Source organism: Carcharodon carcharias, chromosome 17, assembly GCF_017639515.1.
Source record: "Carcharodon carcharias isolate sCarCar2 chromosome 17, sCarCar2.pri, whole genome shotgun sequence".
Classification (NCBI taxonomy): Eukaryota; Metazoa; Chordata; class Chondrichthyes; order Lamniformes; family Lamnidae; genus Carcharodon; species Carcharodon carcharias.
Genome location: NC_054483.1, coordinates 116741465 through 116759819, shown reverse-complemented (window position 1 = coordinate 116759819; position 18355 = coordinate 116741465). Strand labels below are relative to the sequence as shown.

Here is an 18355-nt window from a genome sequence, read left to right as displayed (position 1 = left end):
CTTTCCCTTCCCATCACATTCCTTCCTTTCCTCTTCCTGCAGTCCAAGCTTGCACACAACAGGAGGGAAAGATCCCAGACGGGAGGAGGGGACGGCCTACCTCGCAGAGCCGTCCGAATTTGAGGAGGACGCTGCTGAGCTGGTTTGGGAGGACAGGGATCACTGGTGTGGGGGAAGGTGAGATTGGCTTCTCCCAGAATCCTAGCACAGATGAGCTGATCACCTCCTGACATTCATAAAGAGTGGCAAGCAATCTTTCGTTCTGCCTGCTCATGAATTAAGTCTGGCTTCTCCCTCTTTACAGGCACCAGCAGGTCCAGGCAGAGAAGTAGGGCCAACATAAGCCCCACCCCCTCCGCCCACCTCAGATGAGGAAACTGAGGAGCTATCCAAGGAAGATCCATCACTGCGTTCACCCACACCCTCCGCCAGCGCAGAGACACACACCCCGGTGGGTCATAGTTCTAGATTAGGCTCGGGGTCATTTTCTGGAGAACACCTTCCAGCAGCCCAGGTCCCTGGCACTCACTGGATCGAGTCAGACGATGAGAATCTGCGAGCGGCCACGGACACAATGCTGGAGATGCAACAACGGGTGGCGGAAAAGCCGGTGGAGATGCGAGAGTCACTCAGCCGACCAGAGCGAAGGGCGGGGGGAGTCCGTCTGCGTCTGTCTGATGTCATGATTCGGACATGCGAGTGCCTTGCGGTCACCATGGGAAGGATGGCGACTGCCTTGGAGATCTTGGTGCTACAGGTTTCATTGGGTGGGCACTCAGGCCTGCACTCCATGGCTACAGACATTGGTGGGATCCATCAGCGGCTAGGTTAGGGCCGGTGGGGGGGGTGGTGCTTGTGGGCCACCTTGACCTCCCTCCAGGTGCCCCTTCTTCTCGAGGAGTCAGGGAGGGGCCCTCGGGCACCCACAGGGGGAAAGAGCGTCATCTGCTCGCCCTGGGGGCCTCCACACGGGACACTCCAAGGGTGTCCAGCTGCTCCAAATCCCCTCTGCCTGTGGACCCCATCAGCTTCAGCTGCTCAGGCCGAGGAGGGTTCAACTGCCCCTGAGCAGGAGACCCTTGGCAGGCCAGGCCCCCAGAGGACATCTTCCAAGGTCATTGCAGGCAACAGGGTGCAGCAGTCAGCAGGCTGCCCCCACCTCTGCTGTGGATGTCGGGGCCACAACAAAGTGAGGTGCCAGGGTTAGGAAAATTAAGAAATATTAACGTCGCCGACATCACTTCTGGTTCACGGGTGCTCGATCACTGTATAAATCGTGCACTTTTGTAACTACATTTGATGTCACTGAGAATGGTTTGGTTCATTTGAAGGCATTGTGCATATTCATATACGTGCCCTCTTCTAACGAGGGTGAGCCATCCTCCTCGTCAGTGATACCTCTCTTTGTAAGCCTCACGTTCATGCCATGTTAACACAGAAACATAGACAATAGGAGCAGCAGGAGGTCATTCAGCCAATCAAGCCTGCTCCACCATTCAATATGATCATGACTGATCCTCTATCTAAACAGCATACTCCCACTCTCTCCCCACACCCCTTCACCCCTTTAGAGTCTAGAAATCTATCTATTTCCTTCTTAAATATATTCAGTGACTTGCCCTCCACAGTTTTCTGTGGGAGAGAATCCCACAGGTTCACCAGCCTCTGAGTGAAGAAGTTTCTCCCCATCTCAGTCCTAAATGACCTACCCCATATCCTGAGACTGTGACCCCTTGTTCTAGACCCTCCCCCAGCCAGAGGAAATATCATCCCTGCATCCAGTCTGTCCACCCCTGTCAGAATTTTGTATGTTTCAAAGAGATCCCCTCTCTTTTTTTGTAAACTCCAGTGAAGACAGGTCTAGTCGACCCAATCTCTTCTCATACGACAATCCTGCCATCCCAGGAATCAGTCTGGTGAACCTTCGCTGCTAGACTCTAGCATTTTCCCCGACTACTGATGTTAGGCTAGCCAGTCTGTATTCCCTGTTTTCTCCCTCCCTCCTTTTATAAATAGTGGGGTTAGACTTGCCCCCCTCCAAATTGCCTGGGCTGTTCCAGAATCGATAGAACTTTGGAAGATAACATCCACTGTTTCCATGGCCACCTCCTTTAGTACCCTGGGATGTAGATAATCAGGCCCGAGGGATTTATCAGCTTTCAGTCCCATTAATTTCTTCAGTACTTTTTTCTAGTAATTTCTAATTTTTAAACACTAATTTCCTGCAATTCCTCCTTCTCACTAAACACTTGGGCCTGAATTTTCCCCTTGTTGGGCGTGTGTGATCAGCAGGCCAGGAGCAGCCGGGAACAGGACCCTGACTGTGATCGGCCCATGGCCGCAATTTCACACTGCCTGGCCGATTAAGGCCCGCCCAGCGTGAAACGCGTCTCCCGAATGGTCGGGAAGGGCCGGGGCGGGGATGAGGGCCTGTCGGCCGTCGGGTCTAATGGCGGCCTGGTGGGTGGTTCAAAATGGGCAGAGGCAGCTCCCTGAAGGCTTCCAGGGGAGGATCTTTCTTCGGTCTGGAGACTGGAGCAGTGGCCTCGCCGGCGGCTGGAGAGGTCAGGCGGGAGGGCAAGTTGGGTAGACATTCAGTCCCCGATTTCTCAGTCACGGTCTTCGTGGAGGAGGTGGGTGTCAGGCAGGACACCCTCGTTCCCAGGGCTGGTGGGGGGTGGGGGGAGGGTGGTGGGCACAGCCAGACCAAAAAAGCTTGGGAGGAGGTGGCAGCCGAGGTCAGCAGCCATGACTTTTGCCATGAGCCGCAGAAGGTTCAATGACCTACTGTGCTCGGCATGGGTGAATACCGTGTTGTCATGGATCAGTGTGTTAAGGGCTGGCCGATCCCCCATAGAGCTCAGGATTGTTTGAGTCTGAGTGCCAACTGCCAAAGATGCCAGAGCCGGCCAAGGGGGTGAGCCCTGGCTGCTTGGACTGAGTGCCTTGCGGCTCGAGGGCCACGACTCGGATGTGCCCTGCGAGGGGTTCCTCAGCTGGGGTTGGCCAGGCTGAAATGGCGCTGCAGGTAGAGAGGGGACTCATCACTGCTCCTCTGTCCTTTCAGGAGAATGTGAGCCATAAAAACATAGAAAGGTCACGGACAGGCAGAGCCCCCCCCCCAAAACCTCCTAATCATGATGAGGTTTGAAATGGACGCTTTGGAGCTGGAGAGGCACCGCCCACCTCGGCAGCCAATCCTGGAGAGGCTGGGGGCTCTGGCGGAGCTAAGAGTGCAGTGCACAGGGGGGAGAGGTTCACATTGTGCAAACATTCTAGTGTAGTCCCATCATTAATGGCAGCCTCAAGCCTGGAGTCCCCGTTGATCATTGAAAGATGAGGGCACCATGATGGAGACCTCCATTGTCTCACCAGGGTGCCTGGCATGCAAAATGACAATGTGATGACTTAACGATATGTCGTTGTTCTCCCTTAGATTCAGCAGTATGCACTCATTCTCAGGACCCTACAGAACCAGCCCTGATGCCAGAGGGTTGCTGGGCCTTAGATGCACCTGTGTCACACCCGCTCTCTGAACCAGGCACCAGTGCAGATACCAGCACCTCGGTGGATGTTAGATTGGTGACTAGAGTGTTGGTGCACATTGGTGAGGCCACTTCATACTCGCTTGAGGAACAGGTGGAGGCAGAGAGTGCCCAGGGTGCCGGCAGTCAGAGCACTGCTGGAGACCAGGACGATGCTGAATCGAAGGCAGATGATGAGCCTCTGGAGTTGTCCATTAGGCGGCAGATGTGGATGTCCAGCGGGATGTATAGGATGATCTGGTGAAGATCCATGACGGTCTGCGTGCCATGGTCTCTGTTGTGGAGGGGTCCATGCTGAGCATGAGCACTGTGTTGACCCTCACAGCTGAGCACACTGCCTCCTCACTTGACAGAGTGGTGACTCTCATGGAAAGGCAGCTCCAGGGACAGAATCAGGGGTTCCTGGGGTTGCTCTCAGGACATCAGGTGGTCAGTGCCAGTGTGGGAGATGAATGAGGCACCCAGTATTCCAGCTAAGTGCCTGTCCATCAATGGTGAGCAGGGAGTTCCAGAGTGACCTGAAGTTGGCACACGACCTGCTTCTTGTATTCGTGGGCTCCTCTCAGGCAATCTAGATGACAGCAGCAGCTCCTCCGCCCCTCTGCCAGGGAACTTGGCACCTGATGAGGCCGCGGTGACTGGGGAGATGCCAGTCATGGCACTGGCCGCTCCCTCCCAGGCCGTGCCTTCACAGGCTCCACTGGCCAGAGGATGTCCGCCAAGGTCATCAAGGCCAACAAGACACCAGAGTCAGCAGCTGTCTGCAGTGCCGGTGCCAGCGATGGGGGTGGGGGCACCAAGACTCGCAAATGTAAGTTTAAGGCACCAGGAGCACAAGAGGGACTGCTCACAAGTAATCTTTTGGTTTTCCATGTTTTGTTTATATGTTTACTGGTGTGGGCATTAACACCAGATGTAGCTATGTTCATTTGTTATGACAAAATTTGCTTTTGTCATAATGGCTTGAGTATACTTCACCTTTTAAGTTTTGGTGCAGGATACACCCGTGTGTAACGCTGGATGCAAATGGCTCTAAATTTTATTGCACAGGCACTGAGTGACTTTGGGTTCAAATGAAAGGCTCATTTCAGACACCCGGAATGGAGGCAGCAGCCCTGGCCTGAGGTGGTAGCGTTTATTTGGCAGCCTGAAGGAGCGTTGGATCAAGGTGTCCCTGGTGTCCCTGCCTCCCTGAAGGATACAGAGATCTCCCTCTACGCCCTCAGCGTTCTCCTCACTCTGCTCCTCTCTGACTCACCACTGGATTCATCCTCTGTGGCCTGTGGAGCTGCGTCAACATCCTCCTCCAGTGGGGCCCCCCTTGCCAGTGCCAGATTGTGGAGAGCGCAGCATGAAACCACTATCAGTGACACCCACTCTGGGGGGTATTTTAGTGCTGCCCCTTAACAGTCCAGGCATCAGAAGCACAACTTTAGAACACCTGTGGTCCCGTCTATCATCGCCCTTGTGGCAGCACAACTCCTATTATACCGCTGCTCGGCCTCTGTTCTTGGGTGGCGGAGAGGCATCATGAGCCACATTTTCAATAGATAGTCCTTGTCACCCAGCAGCCATCCATCCAGCCGGGCTGGAGCACTGTAGAGCCTCGGCACCTGGGAGTGTCTGAGGATGTAGGTGTGGTGGGAGCTGCCTGGGTACCTTGCACAGACTTGTAGAATCAGCATCCTGTGGTCACACACTATCTGCACATTCATGGAGTGGAAGCCCTTCCTGTTGATGAAGGCACCCAGCTGATCTGCTGGAGCCTTGATGGCCACGTGTGGGCTATAGCACCCTGGACGTGGGGGTACCCAGCAATCACTGCAAACTGTTTGACTCACTCAGCCTGGCTGATCTCGTCCATATGGAATGAATAAAGGTCAGTACCCACCTGAACAAAGCTTCTGTCACCAGCTTGACACAACTGTGGACAGCTGATTGGGAGACTCCACACAGATCCCTCACTGAGCCCTGGAAAGAGCTGGAGGCACAGAAGTTGAGGGCCACCTTGACCTTCAGAGCCACTGGCATGGGGTGTCCACCCACACTGTTGGAGGGTGAGCTCAGGTCCAATTATCTGACAAATGGGGGTCACTGTCTCCCAGCAGAAGTGGAGCCTCCTTTGGCATTTCACCTCAGACATATTGAGGTAGCTGCATCGCCATCTGTAAACCCTGGCAGCAGGATAGTGGCATCTTCTGCGGCCCATTCTGCCTTGGACTACCTGCTGACCCTGTGCCCCTTGTGCCTGCGCCTCTCCTCCCACAGGTCCCTCCCCTGGAGGCTGCACTGGGACACCTGGCCTCCTCTCCCTTCTGCCCCTCTCTTCCTCCTCAGAGGAGGTACCTCCAGCGGAGACCACAATCCCCATGACCAGGGTAAGGGAAGGCTGTCTGATATCTGGAAAGGTCCAAACAGACTGAATCCTCCGGGGACCTTGGAGACACCAATGAGTCCTGGAATGAAGCCTGGAAATGCTAAGAATGAAGCTCTGAACAGAGGTGAAACTATCAAGTTCAAATAAGCAACCAGCAGCAAACTATCTCCTAAACTCCTCACTGCTCACACTGGCAATGCTGCTGACCCTTTTTATCCTGCCCTTGGATGAGGTTTTGTTAATAGTGGGCTGGCCGCCTGCCCGTTTTGCCCGTGTGACGAGTGCGAAATCACACGGGCAATGAAAAATCAAGATCAATTGCCTTTTTAATGTCCTGAAGTGGCCTTTTAATTCATGGTGGGCCCAGCTCCGACATCCACATGTGTCCGCCAACCTGAAGGTTGCTCACCTTGGATGATGTCGGGACGCTCGCCCAACGCCATCTTGCACCATTTTACACTCGATCAGGTCAGGCCCATGTCCACCCACGGAAGATAAAATTCTGCACTTGATTCTCTAGCATTTCTGGGAAGTTATTTGTGTCTTCCTCCATGAAGACAGAGCTAAGGTAGTTGTTTAATTGCTCTACCATTTCCTTGTTCTCTGTTATAAAATCTCCGGTTTCAGACTGTAAAATGTTTGTCTTCACTAATCTTTTTCTTTTTACAGCCTTGTAGAAGCTTTTGCAGTCTGCTTTCATGTGCCTTGCAAGTTCACTCTCATACTCTATTTTTCCCCTCTTAATCAATCCTCCTTTGCTGAATTCTAAATTGCTCCCAATCCTCAGGCTTGCTACCTTTTCTAGCAACTTTATATGATTCCTCTTTAGATCTAATGCTATCCTTAATTTATTTTGTTAGTTGTGGTTGGCCTACTTTTCCTGGTGTGTTTTTGCACCAAAAAGGAATGTATAACTATTGAAATGCATCCATTCATTCCTGAAATATTAGCCATCGCCTATCTACCATCATTCTTTTTAATGAAGTTCCCCATTCTATCTTAGCCAACTCATGTGTCATACCTACATAGTTTCCTTTGTTTAGATTTAAGACCCTAGTTTCAGACTGGACTACCTCATTTTCCATCCTAATGAAGAATTCTATCATGTTATGATCACTGTTCCCCAAAGGAACCTGCACAACAAGATTATTAGTTAACCCCTTCTCTTTGTACAATACCAAATCTAGGATAGCTGGTTACGTGGTTGGTTCCTTGATGTACTAGTCTAAAAAAAAACAGCTTGTACACACTCCAGGAATTCATCTGCCACAATATTATTGTTAATTTGGTTTGCTCAGTCTATATGTAGATTAAAGTCACCCATGATTACTGTTACATGCATCTCTAATTTCCTGTTTAATGCTGTCCTATACCTTACTAATACTGTTTGGAGGCCTTTAGACAACTCCCACTGATGTTTTCTGCCCCTGTTGCTTCTTAGCTCCAACCACCAAGATACTTACTGAATCCTTGTGCGACATCATGGAGATGTGTCAAAATTTTTCTTGTAAGTGAGCGCTAAATGAAGTTGTAGCCCTTATTGCTTGCGGGTCAATATTGTGTGAGGGCTGCTCAGTAGCCTGAAGGGATAGCTGCAGTCGTGTCTTCTCAGTGGTAGTGCTAAAATACAAGACCTGACAAGGTGACGATATGTGCAACTGTGCGCTCATCTCACTGCCTGCTGGAGTTTCCCATTAAGGTGGCCACAGCTGCATCATGTTCTTTGATGCAGCATTTGCATTGTTGTGTCGACTTTCACCTTCCAGAGCGCGTCAATACAGGGTTCACCGCTGTCCTTTCCAGAGATCTTGGCCTGGTGAATCATGAGGGTTGAAGGTGCAAGTCCAAATGCTGAACTTGCTGTTGATGTGACTGGTTGTAAATCCCTTTCAGCGCAATGGCGCTAAGGAACAGGATGAATGTGGCCATCTCCCCTTGCCCGCACCTTACTCCTCCTGGAACTTTGAGGCTATCAATGTGTCACGTCCACGTCTTTCACAACATGTTTCTTCAATGACATTGTCATGTAGAAGCGTAGAAACCGATCCTCATCTTTCTCTTCAGGTTCCTGGCCCTCCTGCTCTTCATCGTCCGAGGAGCTGTCAGGCCCCTCCATGTCTCGTTCCAGCATGGGATCATCCCCCTTTGAAGTGCCAGGTTGTGAAGGGCACAACTGGCCACAATTCTGCAGGATGCCCTCTCAGGAGCGTTTGCAGAGCCTCAGCTGAGCGGTCCAAACATTGGAAGCGTATTTTCAGGGTGTCAATTGTCTGCTAGATAATGGATCGTGTGGAGCTATGCACCATGTTGTATCTCTCCTCCAAGGCACTCTGAGGGCAACGCACGGGTGTCATGAGCGGATACCCCTTATCCCCAAGCAGCCAGCCCTGTACTCATAGAGGTCCTTTGAATATGTGAGGCACCTGGGAGTGACTCAGGATGTATGAGCTAGGGTGCCTAGCACAAACGTGCATGATGTGCTCCCGATGATCGCACACCAGTTGAACATTGATGGAGTGGAAGCCTTTCCAGCTAATGAACATCAAAGGCTGATGCCATGGAGCTCTCAGTACCACATGTGTGCAATCGATTGCACCCTGTTCTCTAGGGAAGCCTGAGATAGCTGCAAAACCAGTAAATCTAGCAGACTGGCTACCTTCATCAACTGTGAACCTCATATAATGATGAGCCTGACCGTGGAGAGCATCTGCCACCTCCTTGATGCATTAAGTGTGGCAGCTTGTGAGATACTGCACAGGTCCCCTGTGGATCCCTGGAATGATCCGCAAGCAAAGAAATTGAGTGCAATGGTGACCTTCAGGGCCAGAGGCAAGGGATGTCCTACCTGTCTATAGGACGTTAGATCCTCCAACAGAGTGTGGAAGACGTGATCCACCTGATCTCTGGACAAGTGTACAAGTGTGTGGTATTGTCTCTCACTCATCTACAGACAGGAGAGTCTTGTGAGGTAGACCCTTGATTGAGCAAGTTGCCTGCTTGGGACAGTCTAACCTCCTCATCTTTTGGTTGTTCCTGGGGCTCCCCTAGACCCTGGACCTCAGGCGGGGCCTCCCCCTGAAGCTGCGCTCGGTGATATTGGGCCCTTCTTCTCCTCCTCCATTCCATAAGCACCATGGAAGGCAGAAGGCAGCATGGAGCCCAGGCACCTTTATTGTTTCCTCCTTCTCTCTGTGGAATGATAGATATAACAGATTAATGATTCACGGGGGAAAGCTCCCACTCGCAAATGACAAGCACTGTCATGGCACTGAGTTGCGTCTGTGCTACTAGCCTTGTCACTGAGACCTCCTTGTAGCTGGGGCGCAAACTCACCGAGTGAGATGACCAAGACCCCAACCCTGACACTTAGCATTTCAATCGCACACAGGTTGGAAAAGGTTTGGATGCCTTAATGACATGTGCCACCTTATAAAACCCACTCCTCCCACCTCAGAAGGGGCACACTGATTAAAGGTAACTTGCACAGGAGTAACGAACGGATCCCCTTTGGCCCGTTAGCCATGCAGATTGGGGAAAGCACATTAGAGGCTTTGATTGATGATCTGCCATACATGCAGCAGCTGCACCTCCTTAACAGTTGCCTGTATTCCCAATTTTCACATTCCTGTGTGTTAATACTGCAGTAGAGTGACTGTTTTGTGAGACCAGTGACTCCTGCTCTCTTTAAAGCACTAAAAATGGCAATGGCTCCAATGGAACCTTCCCAAGGAGATCTTTCACTTTTCTCTCAGCTCCGACTTCATTTCAATGTTTTCAGTGCAAGCAGATTGAGTCTGCCCTGTGAAATGGGGCTCCTCATGCAGCCTGGGCTCCTCCCACACTGACTCCAACCTCTCCGGTCCGGATTGTTTTCCAGTTTTGATTTCCGACTGCGCCATAACTTTGACCCGACAAGATGGTGGCACTCAGATTCTACCAGGAGAACAGCCTCGACCCTCCTTCCATGACTGTCACTGTCCCTCCGGTCTCCCTGGAACCCCACAGTGTGCAGGTAGAAATTCCTCCTGTTATTCTCCAGCCTCCCCCAGTAATCAAGGGCTCCATCGTCATGGTTGTGGATATTTCAACCCTCCTACCTGAACCCACAACTGTAGATGTTCCAATGCTCAGTGTGGACCTCACCCCTCCCCATCTCGAGGCTATATGCATGGTCACGTCTAGCGGGGACCTGCAAGCCCGTGGGAAAGTTTCACATACCACTCTGCTGCCCCCACCCCCACATTACATTTTCACCCTTTATGTGCTGCAGATGCTCTCCCTAACCCTGGCCATCCCACCTGCAGCCCAGCACCAAAACAGACACGAGCATGGCCAAAGACACAGAATCCGTGACCACGCCCTGCACACCAAACTGTGCCTTTTGCCAGTTGAGCAAAGAGCCATTGCCCCTCCCTGGAGCAGGTCTACCACATGCCAGCCACGCACGGCACTGTAGGGTGGCTCGCTAAGCTCCTGGACTGACTTCACCCTGGCACCCTGACGACTTGGCCCCAGACCAGGGACTAACACCGTCTTTCTCTTTGGGCCTAACATTCCTTCCTGACTCCTGACAACACATTGTCCCTCCTCCTCCACCTCCTCCTCCCCCATCGCTCCCCCAACACCTCCCCCCACAACTTCCACATGAGTCTCTGTGCAAACCCTCCCTCATGTGCAATCCTTTCTCCTCTCCCTTCTCCGTGAGTCTTAGTGCAAGCCTTACCCGGCTAGTGCCAAAATGACGTTAACAGCCCCCCCCACACCCCCCCGCCCCTCATATTCTCGGGAGCCTCTCCAATTCGTGGGTCAGAATTTTTAGCTTGTCAGGTGTGCCTGACCTGAACGAGTGTAAAATGATGCGCAATGACCTTGGGACGCGCGCCTGACCTCATTGCGCACTCGCGCCCGCCCGCCAACAATGAACAGGCCTATTAAGGCCACTAAAGTCAAAAATGAGTTGAATGTTGCCCTGCCCTGACGGTTGGAGGGCGGGCGAAAGGGCCAAGCGGCCTTTGGGTTCTTTAAGGAAACCTCATCCACGGGCGGGGTGAGATCTCCGACAGCAGTTAAAAATTAAGTAAAATATTTAAACACCTCATTAGTAACTTGTACCTGCTCATGTGACCGAGACACGTGAGGGGACATATTTTTTTTTAACAATTTAACATTCTCTATTTTTATTTTTAAAAATCTTCATTTCCTGCGCACGTGCGTGAAGTTCCCCGCTCGCCCTCCTCTGCACACCCCCCCCCCCACCACCACCCCCCCACCCCCACACACACACACACACACACACACACACACACACACAGGCAGCGCTGAGCGCGTGCTTCACACTGGGTGGGCCTTAGTTGTTCCGCCGGCCTGAAATCGCGGTCGGGCCCCGATCGCGGGCGGTGGTCGGCTTCCTGTCAGCTCCTGCCCACCGCCGCTGAAGGCTGAAATCCGGGTCGTGGAGTTCTGTCCCCACGCCAGCCCCTACTCCTACTCTGCCTGTGGTCCCTGACTTTCATATAAAAACAAAAAACTGCGGATGCTGGAAACCCAGTTCTGCCGAAGGGTCGTGAGGACTCGAGACGTCAACTCTTTTATTCTCCGCCGATGCTGCCAGACCTGCTGAGTTTTTCCAGCTAATTCTGTTTCTGTTCCTGACTTTCATGTTTGGCTCCAGCTTCCCCCACAGCCCCGATCCCTCCCCAGTCTCACCTTGCTCTCCCCTCTGCCTGCCATTCATTTTCCCCCAACCCCCCCCCACCTTTGCCCATTGTTCCCTGTGTCTCCTTCCCTTCTTCACCACCAACCCCCGCCCCCCCCCCACCCCACCCACCTCCCACTCCTCCTGGTCACAACGCTGTTCTCTATTTGTGTTGCTGCCACAACTGAGCCTCCAAATAATACCTCCCCGGACAATGGAGGAAGAGAGTGAAGTTCGCAAACCTACACCCCCGCCAGTGTAAGCGTCTGACTGCCTTCGGTGAGGAGCCTCAAAGCCACGAGAGAAGTGACAGCCAACAGATGCTCGCCACTTGTGTCCACACGTGATTCGGACCCGGTCGAATTTCCCGCCGATATGGCGCTAGGGTTGGGAGGGGCTCACGTGATTGTGGTGAGCAGCGTTTTTTTAATGAGCATTCATGAGACGGTAATCCATGCAAATGGGTTCGCCGCCGTGAATTTGCAGGGGACCTTACTCACCATCAGCGCGCCAGGAAAGCGGTGAGGGGGAAAATTCCAAACTGCTTTCGTGCCGGCGGGTTTCGGGGGGCTTTTGACCTTGCCCCCAAGTTTTCCGGCCCCTCCCACCAACGAAAGCCGCCGTGGGCCAGAGAGGAAAGTTCCGCCCCTCAAATCTGGGATATCGAGCTAGAGTCAGTAATGGTGACCGCGGGGGGGACTGTGCCCTCGTTGGGTGGGTGTAGGCACGGCCAAGAAACCAACTGCTGGCCAGCCAATTAATGGGCACAGCCAGCGTGAAACGCGCACTCAGCATGAAACGCGCCCTCAGCGTGAAATGCGTGCTCAGCGTGAAATGCGTGCTCAGCGTGAAACGCGCACTCAGCGTGAAACGCGTGCTCAGCGTGAAATGCGTGCTTAGTGTGAAACGCGCGCTCAGCGTGAAACGCGTGCTCAGCGTGAAATGCGTGCTTAGCGTGAAACGCGCACTCAGCGTGAAACGCGCGCTCAGCGTGAAATGCGTGCTTAGCGTGAAATGCGCACTCAGCATGAAACGCGCACTCAGCGTGAAACGCGTGCTCAGCATGAAATGCGTGCTTAGCATGAAACGCGCGCTCAGCGTGAAACGCGCGCTCAGCGTGAAACGCGTGCTCAGCGTGAAATGCGTGCTTAGCGTGAAACGCGCACTCAGCGTGAAACATGCGCTCAGCGTGAAATGCGTGTTTAGCGTGAAACGCGCACTCAGCGTGAAACACGCGCTCAGTGTGAAACGCATGCTCAGCGTGAAATGCGTGCTTAGCGTGAAACGCGCACTCAGCGTGAAACGCGCGCTCAGCGTGAAACGCGTGCTCAGTGTGAAACGCGCACTTAGCGTGAAACGTGCGCTTAGCGCTGCCGGCGTGGGGGGGCGGGGGGAGGAACGCGGGAGCTGATATTTACGCATGCACGTGGGTGAGCGCAGTAAAAGCTCCCTGAGGCTTCAGGGAGCTGAGGATTTTTATCAATAAAAATTAGGGTTTTTAAAACAACGTAAACACGCTCTGTCACATGAGCAGGGACGTGTTAAACAGGAGCGTAAAAAGCTTTCATTATTTTTTTTAAAATCGCTGGTCTAAACCTATTATCAATTGCTGTAAAAACCCATCTGGTTCACGCGTGTCCTTTAGGGAAGGATTTCCGCCGTCCTTATCCAGTCTGGACTGCGTGTGACTCCAGGCCCACAGCAACGTGGTTGACTCTTAACTGCCCCGAAAGGCAATTAGGGATGGGCAACCAATGCTGGCCGTGCTAACGAGGCCCAAATCCCACCAAACAGTGTCGGGGGTGAGGTGGGGGGTCAGCAACTGGAGATTATCGCTCCTTGCAAGTCTAAACTAGGTAATAGCAAGTCAAGTGACCACTTCTATATCCCTACTGACCTTATGTTGTGGCAAGGGAAATATTAATGGAAAAAGATGTAGGTAAGGGTACTGACTCGCTAACCGTCCAGTGTGATTTACCTTTCTGAGTGCCCACTAAACACACGAAAATATTTTAACTTTCACTCTCTCTCCTTTATCACTCGCTGCAAATTCCATTTTTACTGCAGTTCCCTCTCGTGTCCCCAGATGTGCATTCAACACTTCAAAAGCACTTGATTGGCTGTAAGGCACTTTGGGAGGTTATGAAAGGCGTTACATAAATGTGGGTCTTTCTTTACGAGTGCTGTACCGTCATGAAATGCCCCGAGCGGTTCCTCAAAATCACAGAAGCTGCTGTAATATTCAGTTCAGTTTAAAATTCGGCCCAGCATATCCCAGCTTGTGCTCACTGCATCGGTGATCAGTGGAAGGGGGAAACACAGTCAGCCTGAGTGTTGCGCGGTAAAGTGGTTCTACTTTCTGGAACTCCTGTAGAGTTGACAGTAAGTGGGACATTTTTCTCGCTGCTTTGGTCACAGTCCAATCCCCAACAGGTGATCAAAAGAAACGGTCGTTCAACAACCTTGCTTTACTCCAGGTTCCAGTGATCATCAAACGCTCGGGTTCCCTCAGTGTGAGGTGCTTTCTCCAGCAGCTGTAACAAACCGTCCAGTGTGATTTACCTTTCTGAGTGCCCACTAAACACACGAAAATATTTTAACTTTCACTCTCTCTCCTTTATCACTCGCTGCAAATTCCATTTTTACTGCAGTTCCCTCTTGTGTCCCCAGATGTGCATTCAACACTTCAAAAGCACTTGATTGGCTATAAGGCACTTTGGGAGGTTATGAAAGGCGTTACATAAATGTGGGTCTTTCTTTTCATTTAAGTCACTTGCCTTAACTTTTAGTAATTCTGGATCCTGGTGTGTGTGTTCCCGGTAGAAAACTACAAACTGGCTATTTCTCCTAATTCTGCTGAGCGTGTGTCTAAGAAGTTAGTCCGAGATGTTGTTTCCAGTATCACAGAATTGTTACAGCACAGAAGGAGGCCATTGAGCCCATCGTGCCTGTGCCGACTCTCCAGAGAAATGTACCTAATGCCAATTCCTGGCCTTCTCCCCATAGCCCTGAACACTCTCGCCTTTTGGATAATAATCCAATTCTCTCAAATTCTCTCAGTTTAATCTGTTTCCAGTACACCCCCCCGGCAGTGCTTTCCAGATCCCAGCCACTTGCTGCGTGACGAACACTTTATCTAATATCTCCATTGCTTCTTTTGCCAAATACCTTAAATCTGTGCCCTCTTGTTCTCGATCCTTCCAGCAACGGGAAGAGTTTTTCCCTATCTCCTCAGTCCAGACCCTTCATGCTTTTATATACCTTTATCAAATCTCCTCTCGACCTTCTCTCCTCCAAGAAGAACAGTCCTAACTGCTCCAACCTATCTATATAACTGAGCAGCGCTTAGTATAGATGAGAGGCAGCAGAGATCACAGCTTTCAATCTCAAAGTAGGTTACTTTATTCTGCAATTGCTTTAGTTATTCCCCCCTGACTTACAACTTTCCTTTCTTCAGCCTTTTCATTTGTTTCCCTCTGTAGAGTAACTAAATGTCGACATTATGTTTTACCTCTCTGGCTCCTTTACATCTTTATATCAGCAAAGGGAAATCAGAGGCTTTATTAGCATTTGAGGGAACTTCGATTCATAATAAAAGCGAAATACTGAGGATGCTGGAGATCTGAAATAAAAACAGAAAGTACTGGAAAAGCTCAGCAGGTCTGGTGGTACCTTTGGAGAGGGAAACAAAGTTAATCTTTCGTCTCCAATATGACTCTTCATCCGACGGGGTTCTGATGAAGAGTCACAGACAAGGATTGGCCTCATTCTCTTTAGTCTGGCCCAACGATGTGCCTCAATTTCAGGCCCTGCTGCATCAGGTGATATTTCTGCTCCTGAAAATTCTAGTCCTGAAATTCACCAGCCTATTAGAATATAAGAAATAGGAGCAGGAGTAGACTATATGACCCCTTGAGCCTGCTTCACCTTTTAATATGATCATGGCTAATCTTTGACCTCAACTCTCCTTTCCTGCCTGCTCCCAATATCCCTTGATTCCTTGGGAGATCAAAAATCTGTCTATCCCAGCCTTAATCATGTTCAATGATGAGGCATTTGCAACCCTCTGGGATAGAGAATTCCAAAGATTCACAACATTCTTAGTAACAACATTTCTCAGCCCTAAATGATTGGCCTCTTGTCCTGAGACTGTGCCCCCTTGTGCTAGATTCCTCAACCCTGGGAAACAACCTCTCAGTGTCACCGCTTCAAGCTCCTTCAGAATCTATAATGTCTCAAATGCTTATTGCTAAACAGTGCTGAATCATAAGCAGTCTGCTTGCTGCACCTGAGTCTGCCTGGAACTGGGGTCAGCACAAGTCAAAAGTTACCGGTGAAAAATTTTCTGTCCAGTCTAGTTCTGGCCTGGATTCAAATCCAAGTGCCAGAAGTGGAGGGTCAGTTCACACACTTCATGGGTAGACCCTGTTCCCATGTCTTCCTTGCAAGCAAATTATATTCCAGTGTGAACAGCTCAGGGGTGCAAGTGACAAGTTTCCTGAGCAAGTTGCTCTGGGATCTAATGCTGTCCACAAACCTCTTGCCTTAAATCTCACCATTGTACCGAATCCATCACAGGGACTGTGAGAACTGTATAACAGCATTCTACTTGAATAGGAATTGTAACCTGACATAAAACCAGAACAAGTTAATGCCCCACGTCATCAACCACTTCACCAAACAAATATTCTGTGAGCAGCCAGGGTGCTTGTATGTGTTTAGTTGGCCTAGTAGTATCACTCTCATCTCTGAGTCAGCTCCTGGGTTCAAACACCACTCTAAAGACTCAAGTCCATAATCCATCTGAAACTTCAATGCAGTGCTGAGGGAGTGCTGCACTGTCTGAGGTGCCACTTTTTGAATGCAATGTAAAACTATGGCCCCATCTAGCCCGTAAAGTGGATGAAAAATAACCTATGGCACTGTTTGAAGAAGAGCCGGGGTGCTCATTTATCCATCAACTAACAGCACCAAAAGCAGATTAACCAACCATGCTGTTTGATGGCACCTTGCTGTGCACACAAATTAGCTGTCATGTTCCCCTATCTTACAACAGTGACCACATTTCAAAAGTAATACATTGGCTTTGTGAAGTGCTTTGGTCTTGGGGGTCAGGAAGGGCACTATATTAAGGAAAGTTATTTCTTGAAGCTCAACGCAACGTACTAATATGCCTGAAACTGGTTGGTTTTCTAGTGCAAAGAACTGTTCACGATCGAGTGTTGCAGACTGATACATTCCCAAGCTCCTGGACAACATGCTGAGGGATGCATTAAAAGTCAGGGCAGCTGCCACAAAGACTCAGTGGGGAAAGGCCACTGTCTAAGGCCCTCCTCCCGCCATAGTATGCCGAGGGGTTGGAAACCATTTAAAGCTCCTTGGGCTGTATATGCACCAGAGAATGTTTGACATGAAATGTAAACGTGTAACTTGCATTTGTAAGTGCAGTGAAGCACCTCAAGAGTGCCATAAACATATTGAAAGAAATGATATTGCATTTTATGTAATGTCAAAGTTGAACCATATAATGCACTTTTATAAATGTTATGAAGTAAATGTGTTTTTTGGGGAAGAAAGTGTGGGTTTGTTTTCTTTTTTTGCTAAGGGCTGGAACAGTGAAATAAAATGTTCTCTACTCACGTCATTACCAGAGTCTCTTCTCCAGGCTCACCCAGGACTCCGTCTACAAAGAGAGGAACTGAGGTGAAACTGTATTTACTCCAGGATCGACCTTCATCAAAACTCAGCCTGGTTACAACAAACAAAAATAACCGCAGTCTTAGAGAGTAAAGGAAAAGCAGGTGGCAAAAGCATTGAGCAAACTGGTAATAATCACCCTGCCCTTGCTACACGTTAGTTGGATGTGTTATCAGAGGTTCTCTGATTGATTTGTAGTTTTAAAGATGAGGACCAGAGTAAGGCTTCTAGTTATCACCATGGAAACTGCAGCCAGCCAATCAAAGCAGCAGGCTGATGGGGGCCGGCAGGACAGGCTTTCGTCTTAAGTCGCTCGGATTTGAAATATTTGATTTTAATGTTTGGTTGTTTTGATTGACCCGACTCTTAAAATAAACACAATTTCACACTTATTTTTAAACAGGAATGAGATCAGTCTTGTTCTTTTCATGGTTGGAGAAGCTGAAATCGGTTTCCACGGTGAGCGTTGGAAGCTGTAATGGGCAGCTGTCAATGGTAGCCTGGAAATATGAGATAAATTCGTTTAAGGGCCTTCATTCCAATCTGTCCAGTGATCTTTCTCATTCGCAATAAGTCGCTCACCCAGCACTTCACCAAATCACAGACAAGTCCAAATGAATTAAGAGCTCTTGGCCGATTTGATCTGCCAACCTAGAAAACCAGCTAAAGCTGATCAAGCCCTCCCCCAAAAAAGGGCTGACAAGTCTATGCCCTTCTCGAAGCCTTTAGCTACACACAGGCGAGAGTAACAAGTGTTCTTCCGGTCATATTGGAGGAGGGGAAACAAAACAGTATCTTTCATTTATATTGTTCCTCTTAACACGGGGCTGAATCTTCGGCTCGGTGAGCAGGGGAGGGGCCTGGTCGCCGAGGTGTTAAATGCGGAGATGTCGGGCCTGCATTCCAACGTCACCCTGCATCTCTTAGATTTTCAATTCAGCGGGCAGGCAGCCAACTCGGCTAGGTACCCGCCTAACTGTCAAAGGCCTGTTAAGGCCATTAGTTAGCTAATTAAGGCTATTGAGAAAGCCGCCTGTCCAG

The 18355-nt window shown here is 50.4% G+C and overlaps 1 protein-coding gene across 1 annotated transcript in view; it reads right to left on the bottom strand.

The window, feature by feature from the left end:
- LOC121289704 (VPS10 domain-containing receptor SorCS1-like) overlaps positions 1–18355 on the bottom strand; it is a 409049-nt gene that overhangs the window by 134495 nt on the left and 256199 nt on the right. The window contains exon 24 of the mRNA XM_041209328.1: positions 17258–17365. Coding sequence (XP_041065262.1) covers positions 17258–17365 — 108 coding nt within the window. The remainder of the gene's footprint in view (positions 1–17257; positions 17366–18355) is intronic.